The 23,787-nt window shown below is 41.7% G+C and overlaps 1 protein-coding gene across 1 annotated transcript in view; it reads left to right on the top strand.

Annotated features, from left to right (window-relative positions):
* Window positions 1-23,787, top strand: part of LOC126470744 (mucin-5AC-like) — a 293,641-nt gene that overhangs the window by 261,895 nt on the left and 7,959 nt on the right. Inside the window, exon 17 of the mRNA XM_050098750.1 lies at window positions 7,273-7,375. Within this exon, the coding sequence (XP_049954707.1) occupies window positions 7,273-7,375 (103 nt within the window). The remainder of the gene's footprint in view (window positions 1-7,272; window positions 7,376-23,787) is intronic.

Genomic DNA, 23,787 nt, shown 5'->3' with positions numbered 1-23,787 from the left:
AGAAAATAACTGTGACAATTCCATGAGTTGTAGTTTCAGATGACGTCAGTAGTGCCAGTAACAGTTCTGAAGAAGAATACTTCCCAAGCCTTAAAATAAACATATACTGCAACAGCTCTCAGCGACGAAGAAAAGGCAGTGAAATATTGATTAAACGATGGAGGGGAAAAAACACTTGAAGTTAAGCAGTGTGCAAAGGAGTTTTCATTTCGTAAAATCTGTGCGTCCACTGTACATCTGGAAGAATGAATTACATTAAGTAAGAAATATGCGCCAAACAGAAACCCAAAGTCAGCTGAATGAAAAGCTGTGCAAAAGATTTAGAACTACTCGTGAGAGCCTACGCATCATTACCGATAGAGACGTACGAGACTGGGCCCTTCAAATTGCATCTGACATGAACATTACTAATTTCCAGACTTTGTTGACCTGGCTACGCAGTTTCAAGAAATCACACAGAACAGGAAATCACAAAATTACCAAGTTTAAGTCTCATAAACATGTAGAACAGCTGCCAGTTATCCTTGCGACTGCTGTTTATAATGCTGATCAGTCAGGTTTCATGAAAGAATTGCATACACACTGCACTTTATCATTTCAGGATGAAAAAAAGGCGGAGTCAGTTGCCCAATCAATGAATACAATGACACATTCATATACGATAATGCCACTGATAAGTATGAGTGGTTTGCTGTCTCCGCAGCTGTATATCTGTCTCTAGAACTGCAGGGCAAATAAGGACCAAAAATAAAAAAATGGACTGTTTAGTTGCAAAAATCTTGTAATCTGCATATCAAAATCTGGAAAAATGGGAAAGAATAATTTTCAACATTTCATTTGAAACGTATTTCTACCAGCTGGAGAAACTAATTCATTGCTTTTGTTGGATTCATGGTCTGGACATAACGACGCCTCTGTTTTTGTGGAGGAAGACGAAAAATGTGTAGATGTAATGTGGATTCCACCTGGAACTACTAGTGGGATTCAACCCATCAATAAAGAATTTTTTCAACAATGGAAAGCATTTTTCAGTAAATTATCAGACAACATAATTTCCGATACCTCTCCCTCGTTTCAGGTTTATCGGCGGAACAGTATTCTTAAGCTCCAGTCATTTGTGCATTACCAGTTTCCTTCACTACGCTTTACGAATCTGATCAAGTAGGCCTGATATGCAGTGCGATATGCAAAGTGCCTGACTGCATTAATTTTTCCTTTGTTCGGTGTGCCTGGTGCAAGAAAAATGTTCGTTTTTCTCATTCAATACACACTTCGCATTTTTGTGACGACTACAGGGAATAAACAAAGAACTGTTTCACTGACAGTCAAATGTACAACATTCAGACATTATTATAAAGAATGGTCTACAGGAATTGTTATAAAATGTAGTACTGCGAGACACATTTCATTTCAACAAATTACAAGTCCTCAATTATGGAAGTCTTCTGTGACATCAAACACTGCCGTGATTTTATTTCCTCTGGTAACCTCTTTTATCAGATTTACTTGCAGATCTTTCAAGTGGACCCCACTGCAGCTAGTTACGTGTCCTTAACTTTCCCCAGTTACCTATCGGAATATGGAGACCTGGAGTGTAACGTGGAGTCCAAACCACATGTCTTTCGTGGCCACTCCTACATCTGTGAGAGGTGAATGCTTGGTTAAAAATCATAGGGAAAAAAGTTGTGGTCTAAACAGGATTTGATCCCGCACTCTATGGATCATGAAGTGCGTGCTTTGCCACTAGACCATTTTTGTTAAAATTATTATTATTATTATTATTATTATTATTATTATTTTTAATAACCAGTAGACCTTGCACATGTAATGGAAATGCTAGCTTTGTCACTTCTTGAGATGGTGCTCTATGCTGGTAATTAGTGTTCTGTTTATAAATTTCCCCCCAGTGCTGATGAGAAGCAAGGGAAAAATGCCAGCCGGCATACAAGGAAAATTTTGGACCAGTGATAAGGAGAGATGGAAATGGAAGTCCATGTAAAGTGCATGATCTCCACATGTCACACTTCCATACAAATTGAGACACTTTAATTCTTTCTTCCCTGCGCCATTTTGCATACTCCGTCAAGAACAGTGTGCTCGCCTTGCAAAATAATCCTCACTAAATAGCAAAGTTTTGCATTGTGGCTGTAACAAGATAGATTTGTATCCTGTATGCCAAATATTAGCTCCAAAAACTAACAACACAGCATTCATAGGCAATGTTCGCTACCTCTTATTCTGTTCTGTTCCCTCTAGTATAAACAATTCTACCCATATACAAGTGCATTGTTGTGAATTTTCTGCAAATGTTTATTTGCATGGATTCTCTTCCATTCGCTCCATAGTATACCAGGCTTGAGATGCTTAACATTGGTGTCTGTCAACTCCAGATAATTCCGCTGTGTTGGTGCTGCATGAGTGATTCACCGAGTTGCGCGCTAGGTGGGCAGGGCTGTGCAAACCGCTGTTGTAAGCTGTTATTCACATGGCAAAAATGTGTAACTTCAACATTTTTACAAAATACTTGCAGTGCCTCTTAGCAGCTAAAATTTTGGCAGTACATTTCTTTCATTGTTTTCTTCCTGTGTAACAAATTTCAGGGTAGGTTTCAACATGTCTTATTGGACCATTCCATTATAAGTAGTTCATCTAAATGACTCAGTCATACTTATGATAAGAGCAGCAACAATTTTTGTTTTTCTTGTTGAACAGAAGATGGGAGTATGGCAGGTATTGGAATGAATTCTTGCTTTATCAAATGCTCAATATTTTAATTCTTGTATCTGGCCCATAAATGTAAGATTAGTTCTCATACTGTGAGACTATTCCCTTGGAAATAGTAGTATTGTAGCTTTACCTCACAACTACTCGTTACATTGTTTATTTCTTGAAATGAAATGGATAATCATAGCATTCGTGTTTATGACAATTCCTAAAGGTAGGGCTAATGGACAATATTGTGTAACAACCTGTAACACTAAGCAGGTATTGCTATAATGCTCTCCAATGTTTCTGTCTTGCATTCTGTGATATCATCACAGCTAATTCAATTACGTTGCACTAATCTGTGAAAAATAATTAACTTGTGGTCACTTTGAGTGGCTTGATTTCTAATATGCCATTGCAATTTCATTGTAACCTCATAATATTAGTTATATGTTATATAAATGGCTCATTTTCTTTAAGTTGACTAACTGATTAATTCAGCAGCAGTACTATGTAAATCAACATTGTTAAAATTAATATTCCAAAAGTTCACCTAGGAAGGAAAAGAAAACAGAGGAACAAGCATCTGGGCTAGATGTAGTTTCCGTGTAGAACATACAAGCTAGAAACACTTCATTTACCAGGGAAAGGATTTTCTTCAAGTGAAATACTGTAGAACGCCAACTATCGAAGATGCTCAGGTCATGAACAACCTCACGTGATACAAAGACTTTGAATTTGGAAGGTACAGTGTGCAATTGACATCTGTACATAATTGAAGCATAAAACATCATTTTCTGAAAGAACTGATATGTATATATGTAATGGTAGTAATGAACAAATGTTAAATTGTATACAGATCCACTGTAACATACAGACACCAATGAGCCATAACATTTTGATAAGTGACTTTTACAAAGGACATATTGTTATGACTGAGTGTACGAAAAGTGGCATATTGGAAATGGTTGCACTGGTTGCCTGTTTGCGTATTACTGTCATAAGCATGTGCGAAAAGTGGTTAAAGGATGGTAGAACCATGAATAGGTAACAAGCTGTCGGACATCCACACTACTGAGTACAGTGTCAGTGCAGGCACAAGTTTTTCAGAGCACACCATTTGGTGTACATTGTCGAATGTGGGGCTCTGCAGCAGACGACCCCTACACTTTCCTACATCAACTCGATCCGTCATCAGTTACAATTTCAGTGGGCACAGGATCATCAACATTAGACTGTGCATCAGTGTAAATATGATACCCAATTGGACGAATCACATTTCTTGCTGTATCAGTTCAATGGTTGTGTCCAGTTACACCATTATGCGAGTGGATCATGTTTGAAACGTGCCTTGTGCTACGGGCACGAGCCGATAATGTTATGTATGGAGGACATTCACGTGAGCTTCTACTGTATCTGTAGCAGTAATCGAAGACACGGAGACAGCTGTGGACTTTGTAAACATTATTGTGACCACCTATGTACCTTCATGTTTGATGTCCATCCTGGCAGCCACGGCATCTTCCTACATTGTAACTGTCTTCATCACCAGGTCAGAATTGTGCTACAGTGATTTGAGGAGCATTATAGCGAACTTTCATCGATGAAACCCCCCCCATCAGAAACCGATAGAACACATCTGGGATGTTATTGGGTGCCCACGAGTCACTGCCCCGTAATTTACAGGAATTGCGTGACCTGTGCATAGACATCTGGTGCTACAAATCTCTGGAACTCATCGGGGACTTGTCGAATGTATGGTAGATTGACAAATGGAGCAGATAATCATAATGTTTTGGCTCATCGTTGTATATACATTCACACAATAGTATTAAAAAACTTTTTGTTTCCCTTTGTGTGGGGCTGACAAACTGGGCCACAGCTCCACAAATGCCATGACAGTTACAAATGCTTTAAAACATTTCATTGACAAAACAAGCTGCTCTGTAGCACTTACATCACCAGACTCTTCGTCGACCTGTATTTTGCTACCAACAACTTTGATAGCCATCTCTAACGCTCACTGTCATTGAGCAAGAGTTCTGCACCATTATTAAGTTTGAAAGAAGTTTTATCAGTTTCTGTTTTTTCCAAAACATTTAGCAAGTTTTTCCATGATAATTTTAAGGTATTTTCCCACACTATACTTTGAGCTTCAACTACCCAGTATATAGTGTGCTTTGTGATGCTGGCATGTATCTGTTTTGCAATGGTGTGTTGTGACTGTGATTCAGAAGTAGCAATTTTCCAATGGCAGTGTTTCAGTAACTCTTTAGCTCATGGCCTGAATTAGGACTGATACGTTAGATAGTAGATTCTTCTTAGTTGTTGTCTCATTGAGTGCAGCAAGCGAAGAGCTTTGCTTGAAACCCTATAGACATGAGGTATTTTCGGTGTTTAGGAAATCCTCATTATGAAACCAACCACAAAAACCTCTACAGATACTCCTGTGTTTCTGCGATTGTTGTAGTAAACATGGGGACATTAGTGGTTTTTCTCAGAGATTTTGGTTTGGCAGTTCTACCAATGACTATCAGCTTCTGTTAGTACACTCAGTAGCTCTTTACTGTTTTTATTAGGTGTGAAATTTTGTAGGTAGCATTTTAATATTTAACCCATTCCATAAGTGCTATACTATTTGTCCATCTTTCTCCACTAAATGTTGAAGCCTTCACAAAACAGAACAGCTGCTATGTTATCAACTGATAAATTTTCACCCAAGAACACCCAAGAATTATAACTTCTATGCCGTGTAATATGTTGTTTTTTTACCTGTTAATCCATGCTTCATTTGGCAATAATTTTCTTTTTCATGACGTCATTTTTCGTGCAGTACCTTTGTCGTAGCCATAATTTTGAGATCCAAAAGGCTCATACATCTACTGCTCGCCAGCAACAGAACAGTTTCTTGGCATTGTCAGTATCTTTCTACATTTCATTACATCTAATTTCCTTTGAAATGAAGACACTATGATTTTTAGTTTTAACTTTGTGACTTTCCTGGACATGATATTTATAGGAAACATTTTGAATGCTGATGCATAATTGAAAAGTAGAGCAGAAAACAGCTGGAGTTTTGTAAATACAGATGTCAGGGGTTGCCACAGTAGAAAGAAGACGGCTAGTAAAGCTGTCAAGACAGCATAGGAGACTGTTTTTTGTGAAACCAAGCATCAGAAAGACTTGCTACTAAACTGGAGTGGCAGTTATAATAAAACATTTAATGTCAGTAAAACTGTTAGAGCAAATCCAACATAGATTGAATTGAATGTAGAAATTTGCTCATCTCCGTAACCTTAGGACTATTTGAAGCTGAAACTGCCATTCTAACCTTGGATAATTAAAGAGTGAGATTTCTACTGTAGACTTATCAAAATCTTGATCTGCGACTGGCTGTCTGTAGTCGGTTTTGATAAATACAAGACTGTTTTGGTGTTTGGGAATAATTTCCTGATAAAATTTTGTTGCATTTTTCCAACACTGGAAAGTCTGTGGAAGTGCTAATTTCATAATGATATAGATAAATCTGTGTTCCTTCCAGTTACTCATTCCTGTTTAAATCGTATTATCTGATTGTAAGTATCAGGGCACCTATTGGTGAATGTTAATATGAGGTGTGTCAACTCTTCGCCTTTATGACATCTTGAACTCTGCTCCCGACACTTTCAGTAAGGTGTCTAAATGTCTGTGGAGGAAGAGCAGCCCATGCTGATGTGTTATCTATAGCTTGTGATGCCTTTCACATCATTGATATAATTTCTCTGGCTTGAATCAGTACAGAAGTTAAACTTTGATAAAATATATTAGTGATTGACATTACTGTGGGTAAAGTGGGAGGGTCCAGCAGTTGTCCATTTGCTGCCCTCAGGGCCCCTGAGCTCACTGTGTTGCCTCTTATATTGGGGTCACATGTAGCGTTGTCAGGTACAGTGGGGGGATCAGTATAAGTTTGCACTGTGTTGCCTTGAGGCTGGGAGTACACAAATGGAATCTGTGCAGATAGGCTGGTAGCCATGATAAGATCAGACAAGAAGGAAATGGAGAGCCAAATACTGAGGAATGTTAAGTTATTTGTTGTCATTTTTGTATAAATGAAACAGTGCTACTTCCAAAGTTAGGTTTTTGGTAAATATTTTACAGTTGCCAGTCGATTTCAATCACTGTGTGACTATCATCAGTGCTATTGTTAAAGCCCTAGCCCAGTTGATTTTGTACCTTCGGTCTGACTAGTATGTTTGTTTGATATGTACAGATATTACAGTTTTACTGCTTGTGTTTATAAGTCCACAGGGCTTTAATACTAGCACAAATAATGGTCACACAATGATCGAAATCAGAATTTTGTGCACTATATTCACATTTTCTTACATCTCTATAATTATGTAAGTATTTTATTCAATTTTCCCTTGTGGATTACACTATATCTGTACGACTCATGTTGGTTCAGATATGTATGTGTTGTCATGCATGAGAAGTTGGATGTGTAATGATATAACAGCATTTTAAGTGTCTGTATTCCATTTCCCTCCATGCATCTTATGAATTTCATACTGTTTGCTTTTTCAGCGTGAAGTAAACACATCAGAATTGATAATGATTGATCGGATGTTTGTGGCAGAGGAACATAATATTCTGGAGAAGCTAAAGGAAGAGGAACAGAGGGCAAAAGGTATTAAGCAATCTATAAACATTATGAGTTAGATTACATATTGTAGGAAACAATAGTTTTTATTCTTTAGGAAGGGATAGATAATTTCCTCACCCTCACCCTCTCTCTCTCTCTCTCTCTCTCTCTCTCTCTCTCTCTCTCTCTCTCTCACACACACACACACACACACACACACACACACACACACACACACACAAAGAACACAGTCACCACTCACTCACATAGTTTCACCCACACAGCTATTATTGCTCACTTCAAAACAGAGCAGAAACATTCAAATTGCTAAATCTCACCCATACCAATTTCTTCTCATTTACTACTCCCCAACTGCTTCTAAATCATCTTGCTGCGTCTTCTGTTGTCACAGACCTCCAACTGCAAATCATTTTCATTATGCCTTTACTTTAATAACTCATCTGCTAACAACACTGCCTGTGTTGCTGACAGGTGTTATGGTAAATCATTTATAAAAATTAAGAGCATTATTAGGATCAAAGACGGAGTCTTTAGATACTCCAGAACTAACTTTCCTCTATTCTGAAACATAACTTTTACTTTCATGACATATTTTCTAACGACTGTTGCTTGGCAGAAAGATATGACAGACAAGTTATGGATAGTGCCATGAATACCATGTTTGTATAATTTCCTAAGCAGCGGAAGATGATTATCGATCAGCTCAAAGGTATAAATAAATCTAAAAACAGCCCACTGTTAAATTTATCTTTGTGTGTAACAGTAAGGATTTGCTGCAAGTTGCAGAAAGCTTTGTCAGTAGATTTATTTTACCTAACTTTGAGCAGTAAGTAGACATCCATTAGTCCAGCATCAAACAGTCCGAAACACCCAATGGTCGGGTCCCATCCCAGGTTCGGAGCCACTTGGAAGTGTCCACTTGTGCTGCTTTTAGACACAGTCAGCATTTTTGGAATGAATTGAAAGCATTCAGACTTCACATGGCTGGTCTCAGTTGTCATCACACACAGGTTAAGTTCATTGTTTTTATCGCAAGCAATGTTTCCCATTTTTTCCTTGCAGACTATGATTCATTTTACACAAGGCGTATATTCGCTGGGACAACCATGAAATCCAGGAAGAACCCAGAATTTTTTTCATCTTGGAAAAATTTGGGATTTTTTTAATTCCAGGTATTTTTTGTTGCTTCAGTTTTCCACTGAATTTTTGTAATTTTAATTGGTAAGAACTGATACTTCAGCGAAGGATTTTACTTTATCCTGCTACTGCAGAATAATACTGCAGCAATAAAACAAAAACAAGATAACAACACCAAAATAGAGCTTTAGTTGCAAAAGAAATGTGCCATTTACAACAACAAACAGGATGTATATGCTCTGGGAAATCCGGGAAGAACCTGAGACACTTTTCATCTGGGAGAAAACTGGGAAAAACCTGGGAATTTTTAAGAATTCCGGGAATTTTTCATTGGTTTAGTTTTCAGTTAAATTTTGTAGCTTTTACTGGTAAGAACTGATACTCTAACAAAGAATTACACTTTAGCCCGTTACCGCAATATAATACTGCAGCAATAAAACATATACGAGGAAAAGAAATAGATATAACTTAAGTTGCAAAGGAAATGCGCCTTTTACAGCAACAAAACACAGCACACACACAAGTGTCTGCCAACAGCAAAATGTGTCAAAGGCTTTATGACGAAGACTATGCAATACTTCATAACAACATACTGTTTCTGATGGGCGTTATGGCACAGCGGTTAACTTTAGGTTCATTTGAGCAGTTGCCAGTGGGCGTCTGCGCATGCGCAGTTCAGTCGCGTATGAACAGTACCTTGTCCCGCGTCTGGCTACTTCAAGTGCGACTGTTAGCTGTATCGAGATAACTAGACACGAGTGGTATCGACAGTATCAACAAGCAGCCAGATTGTACCTGGAAACATTTTTCTGACATACCCAAGCTGCCAGATTTGTGCATGCACAAAGCAATCTGAGTTGTTGTGGGATGAGGGGTAGTCTCAACGTGAACCGTGTTTACGTTTGCTGTTTCCTCTTGGTTTACAGCCCTCAAGAACAAAACGGATTTCTGTGGCCGGTAGCAATGAAGAGAATTAAAATCTTTACATAATTATGGAAGGCTAAAATATTGTCACGTATAAGAAAGTGTAATTAGATGAATGACGAACACAAACTTCACTTAACAAATGTTTTTTCAGCTCTTGCACATGCAAGAGCACAGAGCGAACTGCCTTTGGCCAGAACACACAGAGTATATATATACAATGATCCTTAACATTTGTGGATACTTCTAAACTTGTTTTGTCCAGGTGAATTTTGAACTCGCGACCATCCATGCAACAGTTTAGTACCATAACGACTACACCACAGAGCTGATCAGCTTCTTCTGTGACATTGCTCCCTCCTTAAGAGAACAGCATCTCGGTGTTACGTCCTCCTAGTCCGGGAACGAGTCATCGGTCCTGCATACTCTGACTCCTGATGACTGATTCTCGCCCTGGCGGTGATTTTCTTAGAAGTTCTTTTGCTACTATGCTCTTAGTTACCTTTCCGCTTGTTGCCTTTCGCTGGAGCTACGAATTTATCGTGGGTTGCAGGATCCTTATAGGGCTTCATTCGAAGGACGTGGACTGTATCTCTGACCTTTCGTCGTCTTGTGTCGGGGTCGAAATCTTCAGCTTCATAAGTAACATCAGAGAACTGTCTTACAACCTTATAAGGTCCAAAGTAGCGCCTGAACAACTTCTCAGAGAGACCAACCTTCCGAACAGGAGTGAAGATCCAGACGAGGTCACCAGGCCAGTAGATAACAGGCCAGTGGTTTGTGTCGTACCTTCGGTGATCATTTCCTTGAGGCTGCAGCGTGCAGAGTCAAGCTAACTGCCGAGCCTCCTCAGCTCTGGTTAACACCTGGCCTACGTAGTCATCATCCACGTCATCAGGATGTAACGGAAATACAGAGTCCATCATCATAGTCACCTCAAGCACATGCACCAGGACAAATGGCGTAAATCCTGTGGTGTCTTGTTTGGCAGTGTTATAGGCAAACATCACAAAAGGTAGCATCTCACCCTATTGCTCTTCTCAACATTGAAGAACATTGATAGCATGTCGGCCAAGGTCTTATTAAGGCGTTCAGTAAGCCCTTTAGTTTGCAGATGGTAGGCAGTCGTCGTGTGATGAGTAACGTTGCACCAACGGTTTATCTGTGTCACAAGATTCGACTGAAAAACTTTCCCTCGATCCGTAATTAATGACCTTGGGGCACTGTGTTTTAATACAATGTCTTCCATGATGAATTTGGCTGCCTCGAACGCTTTGGCGGTTTCCACGGCACCGAGCGAGGTGGCGCAGTGGTTAGCACACTGGACTCGCTTTCGGGAGGACGACGGTTCAATCCCGTCTCCGGCCATCCTGATTTAGGTTTTCCGTGATTTCCCTAAATCGCTTCAGGCAAATGCCGGGATGGTTCCTTTGAAAGGGCACGGCCGATTTCCGTCCCCATCCTTCCCTCACCCGAGCTTGCGCTCAGTCTCTAATGACCTCGTTGTCGACGGGACGTTAAACACTAATATCCTCCTCCTCCTGTTTCCACGGCTTTTGTAATGGCATAGCATGTCAGGTAATCAGTGCAAACAATAATCCGTCTATTGCCACTAGCAGACATTGAAAATCATCCGAGGAGGTCAATCCTAACACACTGGAAAGGCGTTTCGGCTGGTGGAATTGGTGTGAGCCAGGTGGTTTCTGAGGAACTGCCTTTCTCCTCAGGGACTCTCGACAGTGCGACAAATAGTGATGGACACTCCTAAATAAACCTGGCCAGAAAAATTTCTTGCGGGTTATATCGTATGTCTTGATAAATCCTAGATGTCCGGCCTCAGGTGTCATGGAATTTCTGTATAACATCTAAGTGCACGTGTTTAGGAATCACTGCTAGCCACGTCTTTCCAAATGGATCAAAGATTTTCTTGCAAAGTAATCCATTAATTACCTTAAATTGTCCTTTCATATCCTCTGACCGATTTAAGGCAAGCATAATTTGAGATCTTAGCGTCCTTCTGCTCAGCAGAGAGATCCTGGAGTGCAGCGAGATGGTCACTATCTTCATCGAAGTCTTGATAGTCATGCACAGGGTTTCTTGAGAGATAGTCGGCATCTTGGTGTTTTCTTCCACTTTTGTACACTATGGTAATGTCATACTCATGAAGACGTAGTGCCCACCTGGTGAGTTGTCCTGTTGGATCCTTAAGACCTGTCAACCAACAAAGTAAATGATGGTCTGTAACAACTGTGAATGGCCTTCTTTGGAGATACTGTTGAAATTTGCACATGGCCCAGATCATTCTCTTTCTGTAGTTGAGTAGTTTTTCTCGGCTTTTGTAAGTGTCCTAGAAGCATAGGCTATAACTTTCTCTTTTCCATCTGAAATTTGCACCAGAACAGCACCAATCCCATACCCACTGGCATCTGTGTGTAGTTCTGTAGGTGCTCTCTCATCATACAGACCAAGTACAGGGTCAGTCATCAGAGCTTTTCGCAGCACATCGAAAGAATTTTGTTGAGCAGCACCTCAGATAAATTTAGCATCAGCTTTTAACAACTCTTGAAGTGGCCTGCCTTTGATTCAGAAGTCTTTGATAAAACGACGGTAATAAGAACATTACCCGAGGAAGCTTCTCACATCTCTAATACTTTTAGGAATCAGGAATTTTGTTATAGATCTCACCTTTTCAGGATCTGGCCGCACACCTTTGTTTGACACAAGTTGTCGAAGTACTTTGATTTATTTTGCTCCAAAGAGACACTTTCTTGGCTAAAGTTTCAGTCCGCCTTGTTGGAGTCACTTAATAACGGCCCTCACTCTTTTTATATGTTCATCAAATGTCTCTGGAGGACACTATAATGTCATCTAAATAACAAAGACACATTGTTCACTTCAGGTGACTTAGAAGATTATCCATCATCCATTCAAAAGTTCCTGGTGCATTACACAAACCAAACGGCATTACCTTAAACTCATACAGGCCCTCAGGGGTGCTGAATGCAGTTTTCTCACGATCAGCCTTATCTACTTCGATTTGCCAGTATCCCCTGTACATGTTCATGGTTGAGAAAAACTTAGCCCCCTTCAGACAATCTAAAGTATCATCAATTTGTGGAAGAGAGTAAATGTCCTTTTTAGCTATCTTATTAAACTTCATGTAATCAACACAAAAGCGCCAACTGCCATCCTTCTTCCTGATAAGGACCACTGGTGACTACCATGGGCTCTGCGAACGCTGAATGATGTGATTCTTCATCATTTTCTCTACCTCATCGCGAATTATTCGACGTTCCGGTGCTGACACACGGTATGCTGTCTGGGTTATTGGTTGATGGTCTCCAGTGCTAGTCTGGTGCTTCACCTTCGATTTGTCTAGTTTGCTCTTCACCTGTGGATTGAAGCATTCAGAGAATTCTTGAAGAGTGGCAAGTAGCTTGTCCTGTTGGTCCTTAGCGAGATCTGGTGGTAGTCGAGCTAGAAGATCTTGTCTCGTAGTGGTTGCGCTAATTTTGCCAACAGACTCGGCATGGGAGGTTTCTATGACACTCAGCCGTTTTTCAATTAATGGCTCAGCATTTGCTATGCACATGCGCCTTGGAAGGATCTGCTGTTTTTGGCGACAGTTACCTACCCAAAACTCACCAAATCCGTTCTTAAGCGAGATGACAGAGGCTGGGATGAACAAGTTATTCTTCAGTGAAATGCTTCTCTTACATTCCACTACAAGATCCATGGGTTTATGGATGGCATGACATGTAACAGTTACCTTTCTAGTGCTGACTGCAGGAGTGATCACTTCATCCAGCACAAATAGTTTCCACACCCTTGGATCCGCCTGTTCCTATCCACGGTTTCTCATCTCATCTAGCATAATCTTCGAGCGACCACAATCTATAATTGACTGAGAAGCTTTCAAAAAGTCCCATCGTATTTCCTTTTAGCCACCTTCAGTAGAGATATTTTGTTGTTGACAAATACAGTTTTCTGCAACTGGTGATGGTACTTCTCCGAAATGACTGAGTATGATGATCCAGAGTCCGCAAGAGCTTGGGCTGTTTGGCCCTCCATGAGGGTATCAACATAGTTTTCTATCATTTTTGTAGTGATTGACGGCAGAGGATATTTCTTTTCAGCAGCCTCACCTCCAAGGAAGGTCGCACCCTTTAGTTTTCCTGGTTGCAGCAGCTAGGTGATCGGCTGGAGCTCCTAAACGGCGATGGAGACTTTGATTGGCGTGTTGGGGAACGTCTTCTCTAGTGGCTGGCTTGTGGCGATGGTGACCTACATCATTCTGCACTCACATCTTATTGTTCATCTTCGTCATCCCAGAGTTGACGTCAGCTAAGATCTTCTGGCACGGCCGTCATCAAATATCCGCCGCCTTTCTCGAGAACAGTGCACCACATGTCCCAGTCGTCCACAGTGGAAACATACTGGTTGGTTATCCTAGGTCCTCTAGATGTCAGTCTTCTTTGGTGCCCAAACAGGTTCCTCGTGTGGCATTGTAGGAACGTAACTCCGCCTGGGTCTCAACTTTTTCACTGTTTTAAAGGGAAATGAAGGACAAGAGATTGGGTTCAATTTTTTTTTCTACTTCCTCCTTTATGACCTCTTGAAGCATCTCTGTTTTTTGCTCACCGTGCAGTCCAAGTGCCTTCTGAACTTCCTCTCTCACTATCTGACGAAGAACACTTGTGAAATCAGTTGCTTCCTCCATCACATACATCGATACAATGTTTGGAAGTCAAACTTCTTGCGTGTAATTCTTTTTTTGATGCATTGTCTCGATATACTGGCACCATTTTATGAATTCGTCTGCTGTTGAAACTTCCTTCAGGAGTAGAGCTTGATACATATCCTCAGCAAAACCCATCATGAGATGTGCAACCTTATCTTCTATCTTCCTCCTTCATTCTAGGATCCACTATTTTACACAGCTCCAAGACGTCTTGAATGTATGATGCTGTAGTTTCTCCTGGACACAGTGCCCAGCACTTCAATTTATCTTCAGCCTCGCAATTCTCTCATTGTGTGTCACCGAAATACTTGCACAGTTGTGTGATGTATCAAACTGCAACACATGCATAAAAAGACAAATGTTATATGTGAAAGCTTAGCTTTTCTTGTTGCTACACTATGTACATTAATTTAAACCATCAACTTTTCCTATTTGTGTGTTCGAACAACTTAACAGTGATGTTACTATAGGCTGACTACATCACGTGTCCTGTGCTCTGAATCACTATTTTTACATGCGACTCATCTTCCGAAAGACGAAAACCAAGTTTCAGAAACTGTTTTTCACTGTCGTGTTTGTACGTTAAGGTCTGAAGTTGATTTGCTCGCGCAGTTAACTACGGCACCTGTAAAACAGCTATTTAGTCAGCACAATCGCTATTTCTCTTCAATTAGACTAGTTGTAAATAGTGAATCTAAATTTTTGCTTATTGTTCACTCTACAAAAAGCAACTCTGTCCATATTACCTGAACATTTTTAAAAATAAAATGAAGCCTGAGAGCCCAAGCACGTTTCAAAACCAGTTGTGTTTACATGGGAGCGAAAATCGACTGCAGGATTGGAGAACAGACAACCAGAAGTGGATTTCCAAATCGGTTTTGAAATGTTTACATGACCACGCAGAATCGGTACTTGGAGATCAATTTACTAAATACAGTTTTCAGAGCCCCATGTAAACGCAATAAATATCTTCTATCATTGGCTGGCGAGATCAAATGACATGAGCTATGATTGGCTAACAAAAGCACCTCACGATTTCAATGCTTTGGAAACTAACGTTCTGTGTTTATTGAAATTCGACTATATACTTTCGTAATACAAAAATATGCAGCATACATGTTGCTGCACATCAGAGATCTTTCCAAAACACATTTTTTTTCTGATGTTCGTTTCCTAAAGTGGCGGGAGGTTCTACATCGGTGTATAAAACCTTAACCATTCAAAGGATTGATCAGTTTTACGATCCCGAGGGAAGGTATATTGTCACTTAACACGGAAAAAGCGTATTTTGGCCCGGGAGAAAGTGTATTTTTTAACCGGGAAATCAGGAAAAACCCGGGAATGTTTTTTCCTTTTCCACCTATACACCCTGAACAAAAAACAGTGCACACACAAGTATCAAAGGCTTTAGAACGAAGACTGTGCAATACTTCATAACTGTTTTCAATGAGTGTGATGTCAAAAATGTTTACTGTCCTGATATGTCATGGGAAAATGTAGCGAATGGCGGTTTGAGAAGTGTTACTTTCAAAGTAAATTTCTATTTATGCAAGATGAATTACACTATGTGTGAGAATGTGCGGTGAGTTTCTTAAATCACAGTGTGTTTGAATGTCATTCAAAACTTAAAACTTAAATACCTTGAGGACCAGCCACTTAGAAACAATTTTGGGCGCAGAACACGAACCATTTATGCCATTCTTTAAAATTTTTGTGGTGTATTGCTATTTGATACATCTTAAACGGCAACACATGCTATAAAATACCAAGCTTCAAGGTCAGTTTTTCATGTTTATTTTAGTTCTTTCATAGATTACAAATTATGCAGTAATGATGCAAAAATTATCCTTAAAAAAAGGTTCGAGTTCAGTTCTTGAGAAATTTCACACAGTTGGTTGGTTGATTAAAGGGAGGAAACCAAACAGTGAGGTTATTGGTCCCATCGGATTAGGGAAGGATGGGGAAGGAAGTCGGCTGTACACTTTCACATGTAATTGACTTTTCTATGGAAAAATGCTTGCTGTAACATTTATTCAACCAGGTAACCCACAAAATGTTTGGTGCACAGTAGTGAAATTTGTAATCGTGTTTGTCAGAGATATTCAGCTGATGATGCAATGTAAGATGTGCTGTTAGGATCCTGCCTGATCGCATTCTCAGAAAAAACAGCAAACAAATTTTGATGACCAATATTTAATGCAAAAGCTTAGCTTTTCTTTTAGCTACACTGTATATATGTATATAAATTGAAACCATTAATTTTTCCTAGTTGTGTGTTCACGCTACTAAAGTGAAGTTGCTATTGGCAGAGTACATCACATGTCCAATGTTCTGAATATTTGCTGTCATTGGCTGGCAATATCATGACATGAACTATGATTATCTGAGAAAAGCGCATCAGAATCTCAATTTCAGTGATTCAGAAACTACCATACTGTACTTGGCAGAATTTGCATTTATACCTTCATAATACTAAAATATGTAGTGTACATGTTGCTGCGCATTAAAGATGTTTCCGAAATGTGTTGTTTTTTGCTGGGTTTAATTTCCTAAAGTTCCAGAAAGTTCTACGCTGGTGTAGAAAACCTTTACCATGTAAAGGATTGATAAGAATCTTGTTTCTTAACACAGAAAAAAAATGCCCTTTCATCCAGGGTATAGTTTATTTGCACCCGGGAAAAAACTGTGTTTTTAACCGGGAAATCTGGGGAAAAAATCTAGAAAATCTCCCCCCTTTTCCTTGTGTGTTAACCTGTGTGATGTGAAGCTGTATGTCCCGTCACCCATAAAATGTTTTTGATTGTTTTGCACACACTATGCAGTGAATGTGGACACCCGCTCCATGAGGGAAACCCTTGTCTTCTGTATTAATTGTCACGACCATCACTCATTACGCTTGCCAGATTGTCTGGTTTATAAGAAGGAGAAGAGATACAGGAAATAAAAGCCCCTTGATCGTTTATCCTACACTGAGGCTCATCAGATATATGGCCATCTTCATATTGTGTCTGTGGTATCTAACTTTTGTCTCTGTCACATCTTTTCAGCCTCTTCAGTACCCTAGTCCTGCCCCCTCTCCTGTCTCACTCTTCTGCGGCTCTCACACCATCCCCTCCAGGTACCACTCCCCTTACCTCGTTGGAGAAGTTCCCCTTTTTCAGCATCTGCCGGTGATGGGTGCCCCTCTAAGGAGCCACCACCCCCAACATCTCTCTGACTGGAGGCCTGCTGCCATAAGCCAGCTGTGGGACCCACAGTCCTTGTGACCCAAGGTTACCCACTCTTTCTCCCAGTTCCAGATCTTGCTGAAGCCTGTTCTCTCTCCAGGCCCTGCCCTCCTTGACCTACAAAAGAGGAGGAGGAGGAAGAGAAGAAGAAACACAAAAACAAAAGTCCTTGGACAAGGCCCTGTGGTGCCCCCGGAGGTATCATCTGCCCCCTTGCAACCTGAATCAGACCTCCTGTTTATACATGTACATATTCCTTGTTAGTGGTGGATGGTGACCATTGCTTGTGTCGTCCTCCAGGAATCTTGTTTTGCTGATGCTCACTCTCCAATCGTTCGTGGGTTCCGCACTTTCTGTCAGAAGCATGTTGGCCATTTGAGGTCTTCGGGTGGTGTCTGCATGTTGGCCTATACAGACGTTGTTGGTACATGGCTTCCCCCTTCATATAATATTGGAAGCAATTTTTGTCCAGGTTCTCTTGAACTCTGGTCATTGTTTACAATCTCTGTCTCCTTCCTGACAGACCACCTACACCCCTTCCTGACAGACCACCTACACCCACTGCCCTAACTTCCTACCCCCCTCTCAGTGGGCTCCTTTCACTTCCGGCTGATCCTGTGGTGGAGCACTGCCTTAGCCATCACCATCTGTGATCACCGTTGGGCCTTGCAATGCCTTAAGTGGCATCCATCCTCCACCAATCTTCTTACCTTTAAATGTCTTTGTGTCAGTGCCCATTACTTAACCAAACAGAGCAAGTTGGTGTATTGTCAACGCTTTGTTTCCTCCTCGGGTTCTTCTGTCCCTTTGTAACAGTTGTGGACTGCACTATGTACCCTCCATAGCTCCAGTGGCAGTCTTCCATCCAAGGGTTTGTCTTTCTGGATGACCTTTATAGGGTCCATCAGTTCTTGCGCAGTACCTTGCGGCCCATTTTGTGACGGCATCGGTATCAGCCTCCTATCCAGCTCCCTTCCTCCTCCAGGAACAGCGGGCTGAAGCTTCGCACTTATGTTTTATCCCTGGTCGTGCAGAACCCTTCTTCTAGCCTTCTCCTCTTCTCACAATTCAGCCCCTGGCCCCCAATACCCTTCATAACCAGTTGCTTCAATGCCTCAGTCTTCCACAACGACAGTATCTCCTCCGGGTGTTCAACCGTGCTTGGCTGCAAGGCGTTTTTCCATCTCAGTGAAGGGACAGTATTATGGTTCCTGTTCTTAAGCCCAGTAAAAATCTGTCATCCCTAGATAATTACTGGCCAATCAGTCTGACCAACATCCCCTTTAAGTTACACTACTGGCCATTAAAATTGCTACACCAAGAAGAAATGCAGATGATAAACAGGTATTCATTGGACAAATATATTGTACTAGAACTGACATGTGATTACATTTTCGCGCAATTTGAGTGACGCCTGGGCATTGAGTCAAACAGAGCTTGGATGGCGTGTACAGGTACAGCTGCCCATGCAGCTTCAGCACGATACCACAGTTCATCAAGAGTAGTGACTGGCGTATTGTGACGAGCCAGTTGCTCGGCCACCATTGACCAGACGTTTTCAATTGGTGAGAGATCTGGAGAATGTGCTGGCCAGGGCAACGGTCGAACATTTTCTGTGTCCAGAAAGGCCCGTACAGGACATGCAACATGCGGTCGTGCATTATCCTGCTGAAATGTAGGATTTTGCAGGGATCGAATGAAGGGTAGACCCACGGGTCTTAACACATCTGAAATGTAACGTCCACTGTTCAAAGTGCCGTCAATGTGAACAAGAGGTGACCGAGATGTGTAACCATTGGCACCCCAAACCATCACGCCAGGTGATACGCCAGTATGGTGATGATGAATACACGCTTCCAATGTGCGTTCACCGTGATGTCACTAAACACGGATGCGACCATCATGATGCTGTAAACAGAACCTGGATTCATCCGAGAAAATGATGTTTTGCCATTCGTGCACCTAGGTTCGTCGTCAAGTACACTATCGCAGGCGCTCCTGTCTGTGATGCAGTGTCAAGGGTAACCGCAGCCATGGTCTCCGAGCTGTTAGTCCATGCTGCTGCAAACGTCGTTGAACTGTTCGTGCAGATGATTGTTGTCTTGCAAACGTCCCCATCTGTTGACTCAGGGATCGAGACGTGGCTGCACGATCCGTTACAGCAATGCGGATCATGCGGATGAGATGCCTGTCATCTCGACTGCTAGTGATATGAGGCCGTTGGGATCCAGCACGGCGTTCCGTATTACCCTCCTGAACCCACTGATTCCATATCTGCTAACAGTCATTGGATCTCGACCAATGCGAGTAGCAATGTCGCGATATGATAAACCGCAATCGCGATAGGCTACAATACGACCTTTATCAAAGTCGGAAACGTGATGGTACACATTTCTCCTCCTTACACAAGGCATCACAACAACGTTTCACCAGGCAACGGCAGTCAACTGCTGTTTGTGTATGAGAAATCGGTTGGAAACTTTGCTCATGTCAGCACGTTGTAGGTGTCGCCACTGGCGCCAACCTTGTTTGAATGCTCTGAAAAGTTTATCATTTGCACATCACAGCATCTTCTTCCTGTCGGTTATATTTTGTGTCTGTAGCACGTCATCTTTGTGGTGTAGCAATTTTAATGGCCAGTAGTGTATTTGTATGGATGGTGACCCATCTGCTCTGATCGAATCTCGGGACCATTTATCTACTTATCCGTTTTGTCACCAGAACTTTCCGCGCTTCCCCTGTCGATAGTTTTCTGACTAATGTTGGGATCCCTCCCTGCCCTCTTTCAGTTTGGTAGGCCGAGCTCCTTGTTTCCAATACCATCGCTATCCATTCTTTCCCTGTACGCACCTCTTTTTGCGGCTTTCAAATGTCACCCACCCACTGCCCGACCTCGGGTGGCTTTACTGGTTGGGCTCTGCCTTGCTTCTCTCTGCTGCAATTGCCACCTTCCTTCTTTGTCCTGTTTCCCATGTTCTCTCTGAAACACCCCCACTCCCCCTCCTTGGTTATTTCCTTGGTCCAGAATTCTGATGGATCTGTTCCAGTGTCCAAAAGTCTCCATTGCCGCAGTGGTTCTGTTGTTTGTTCCACCCACTCTTACAGGAGATTTGGGATGCTATTTGTTTTTTTACAGTGACAGCTCTCAATCTGCTGATCATGTGGGATATGCCTTCATGTCTTCTGTTGGCACAGAACACTATCTCTTGCCTTCCATGTGTGGGATGTTTACTGCAAAACTGATGACAATCTATTAGGCCGTCTACTTTATTAAACAGTCCTCCTTCACCCAGGTTTTGGTATGCATGGGCTCGATGAGTGGTTTTCAGGCAGTTGCCCAGTGTTTTTTCCAGACTTCCCTTGGTCTCTTCAATCTGTGACCTCAGTTGTGGCCCACCCCACTGTCTGATAATCTTTATGTGATCGTGGGGACTCCCACCACATGCCATTCTCCCCCCCCCACTCCCCCCCCCCCACAACCCCCCCCCCCCCCCCCGCCCCCTCTCCCAGTGGGAATATACCATCCTCTGTCTTCTTTGTATCAGTCATACCAGGTTGATCCCTGATTTTTTACTCCGTAATGAGGCCTGCCCTCCGCTCCCCTTGTAGTTGCAGGGCCCCTGTCATGAAGATCCATATTTTGCTAGACTGCCTTTGCCTTTTGGCCCTTCGCACTAATAATGCCCTCCCATCTTTCTTGTTTCGGATGTTAGTGGATGACGGTCTTATGGCTATGTCTGTCCTATGTTAATTGGAGTCCCTCGGTTAACATTGGCATTTGTTTGGGAGGCTTTTGGCCTTGCTTCCACACAAGCCACGTTCTTCTCCTCTTTTCCACATTTTGTCTGGTCTTTTTTATGATTTTGTTTCCTGTTTTCTTTGTCTTCTTCCCCTGGTGTTTGGCCCATTGCCATGATCACGGTATGGTATGGTATGGTGTGGCGATCGGGACGGGTTGGCGGCAGTGCTGGTGCTTCATCAAGCATAGCACCTTTGGCCCCCAACCATCCAACAAATATTCTTCTTAATCCAACTGTGCATCTTTTTCTGCAATGACAGTGAAAAAAACTCAGTGCTTGAAAAGACCGCTGTCACTGTTTTTGTTAAATGATATGATAATTTATTTTATGGACTTTTCTAAAATAGCTTCATTCTGACATATTTTTTACATGGATGTGCTATGTACGAGGGCCGTTCAGAAAGTAACCTCCGGTTGATTTAAAAAAATACACCAAGTTAAATAAAAATATTTTAATATATACATCTTACAACTACATATTTGCACTATTTTTCTACATAGTCTCCATAGCGATTGAGGCACTTATCGTATCTCTTCACAAGCTTTGAAATTCCTTCTGCATAAAAATCACCCGCTTGTGCCTGGAGCCAGCCTGTGACCACATCTTTGAGCTCTTCGTCGTCATCAAACCGCTGTGACCCGAGCCATTTCTTCAAATGCATGAAGAGGTGATAATCACTTGGCACCAGGTCTGGGCTGTAAGGTGGATGGTTGATAACGTCCCACTTGAAGGACTCAAGAAGGGCCGTTGTTCTGCGAGCAGAGTGAGGACGGGCGTTATCATGCAAAAAAACGATACCGGAAGTCAGCATACCACGGCGTTTGTTCTGTATAGCCCGTCGTAACTTTTTTATTGTTTCACAGTACACGTCTTGATTAATGGTCGTACCACGTTCCATGAATTCAACCAACAACACCCCTTTGGCATCCCAAAACACCGTTGCCATCAGTTTTCTGGCAGAAAAATCTTGCGAGGCTTTTCTTGGTTTGGTAGGCGAATTTGAATGTGCCCACATCTTTGATTGTTCTTTTGTCTCAGGGTTCACGTACTTAATCCAGGTTTTGTCACCGGTCACGATTCTGTTTAACAATGGTTCTCCTTCGTCCTCATAACGTGACAGAAAGTCTAATGCAGAGGCCATTCTTTGAGTTTTGTGGTGGTCGGTAAGAATTTTGGGCACCCATCGTGCACAGAACTTACGGTAACCCAATCTTGCTGTCACTATCTCGTACAAGAGAGTCTTAGAAATCTGTGGAAAACCAGTAGACAACTCCGACATTGAGAAACGTCAATTTTCACGAACTTTTGCATCAACTGTCTGAACGAGTTCGTCAGTCACCAATGATGGTCTACCACTCCTCTCTTCATCATGAACGTTTTCTTGTCCACTTTTAAATAAACATACCCATTCACGGACAACTCCTTCACTCATAACTCTTGGTCCGTACACGGCACAAAGCTCACGATGAATAGCTGCTGCAGAATATCCTTTGGCTGTAAAAAACCTTATGACAGCACGCACTTCACATTTGGCGGGGTTTTCTATTGCAGCACACATTTCAAACTGCCACAAAAACTAAACTAGCGCAGGTACGACGTTCACTCGACCACGGCTTGATGCCGACTGACCTGTTGAGCGCGTGAACGCACAGATGGCGTCGCTACTCCCCCCACAACCCGCACTGTGACCAATCGGAGGTTACTTTCTGAACCGCCCTCGTATGATGGACTGCTTTCTTCTATTCTTCAGTGGTGACTTTTCTAATAGCTTTGTTGGTGAGTGCTTGGATTGTAGACAGAGTATTTCTTAAATGATTATTATTGCAACATGACCTTCAATTTAGGTCCATATCAATTCTGCTGGGTCGAAATGGCAGTGATGAAGTGGCAGCCTAATGACTGTGTGTCCGTGTGTGTTTGTCAGCTTGTCAGTTTCATATCTTGTGAACCATTGCTTGTGGAGAGAGATTAGTTCTGTAAGCTCCACCATTTTAAGATTATCATTTACTTTGACATCACTACATATCAGCAACAGATTAGCTAGGAACATCATTAAGAATAATTGCTGCCAGTGCAGGAACATAATGCACAAAACATCTCTCTCGGCTGACCTTGTGCAGCAATCCCCTGTCCAGGAAAGCAGTGTTGAGATTTTCTCCTAACAACATTTTACAGACTTGCCTCTGACATCATTCAGTGATCACAGCATGCAATGCTAATGGCCCCGCAACTGTAAGAAATGAAAACAAACAAAACAATCTTAGCACACAACAAACTATCCTGTAAGGCATCAAACTACCTACAGCTTGAAGCATAGTGCATAATGCAATATTGTAATGGTGGGGGTGGGAGTTTGGCAACACTACACGGTTGCTGTGTGGATATTGGTCTCGTGAGTGTTGCTGTTCCTCTTGCATGAGCCTCCCCTCACTTCTCCCTTTGTAGCTGTCAATTCTAAAGTAATTTTGAACAGAATAAACCAAATGTTTGTTTCAGTGTTTCTTCCAGAAGCCCAGTTACAACAGAAATTGGTCCAAAAAATCCTTTTCACTATCCATGTTAAATCGCAGTTCCAATATTAATAAAATATGTAATATTTTACACTGA

Source organism: Schistocerca serialis, chromosome 3, assembly GCF_023864345.2.
Source record: "Schistocerca serialis cubense isolate TAMUIC-IGC-003099 chromosome 3, iqSchSeri2.2, whole genome shotgun sequence".
In the NCBI taxonomy this organism is placed as follows: Eukaryota; Metazoa; Arthropoda; class Insecta; order Orthoptera; family Acrididae; genus Schistocerca; species Schistocerca serialis.
The sequence above is the reverse complement of the archived record's forward strand: the minus strand, read 5'-3'. Positions and strand labels throughout refer to the sequence as shown.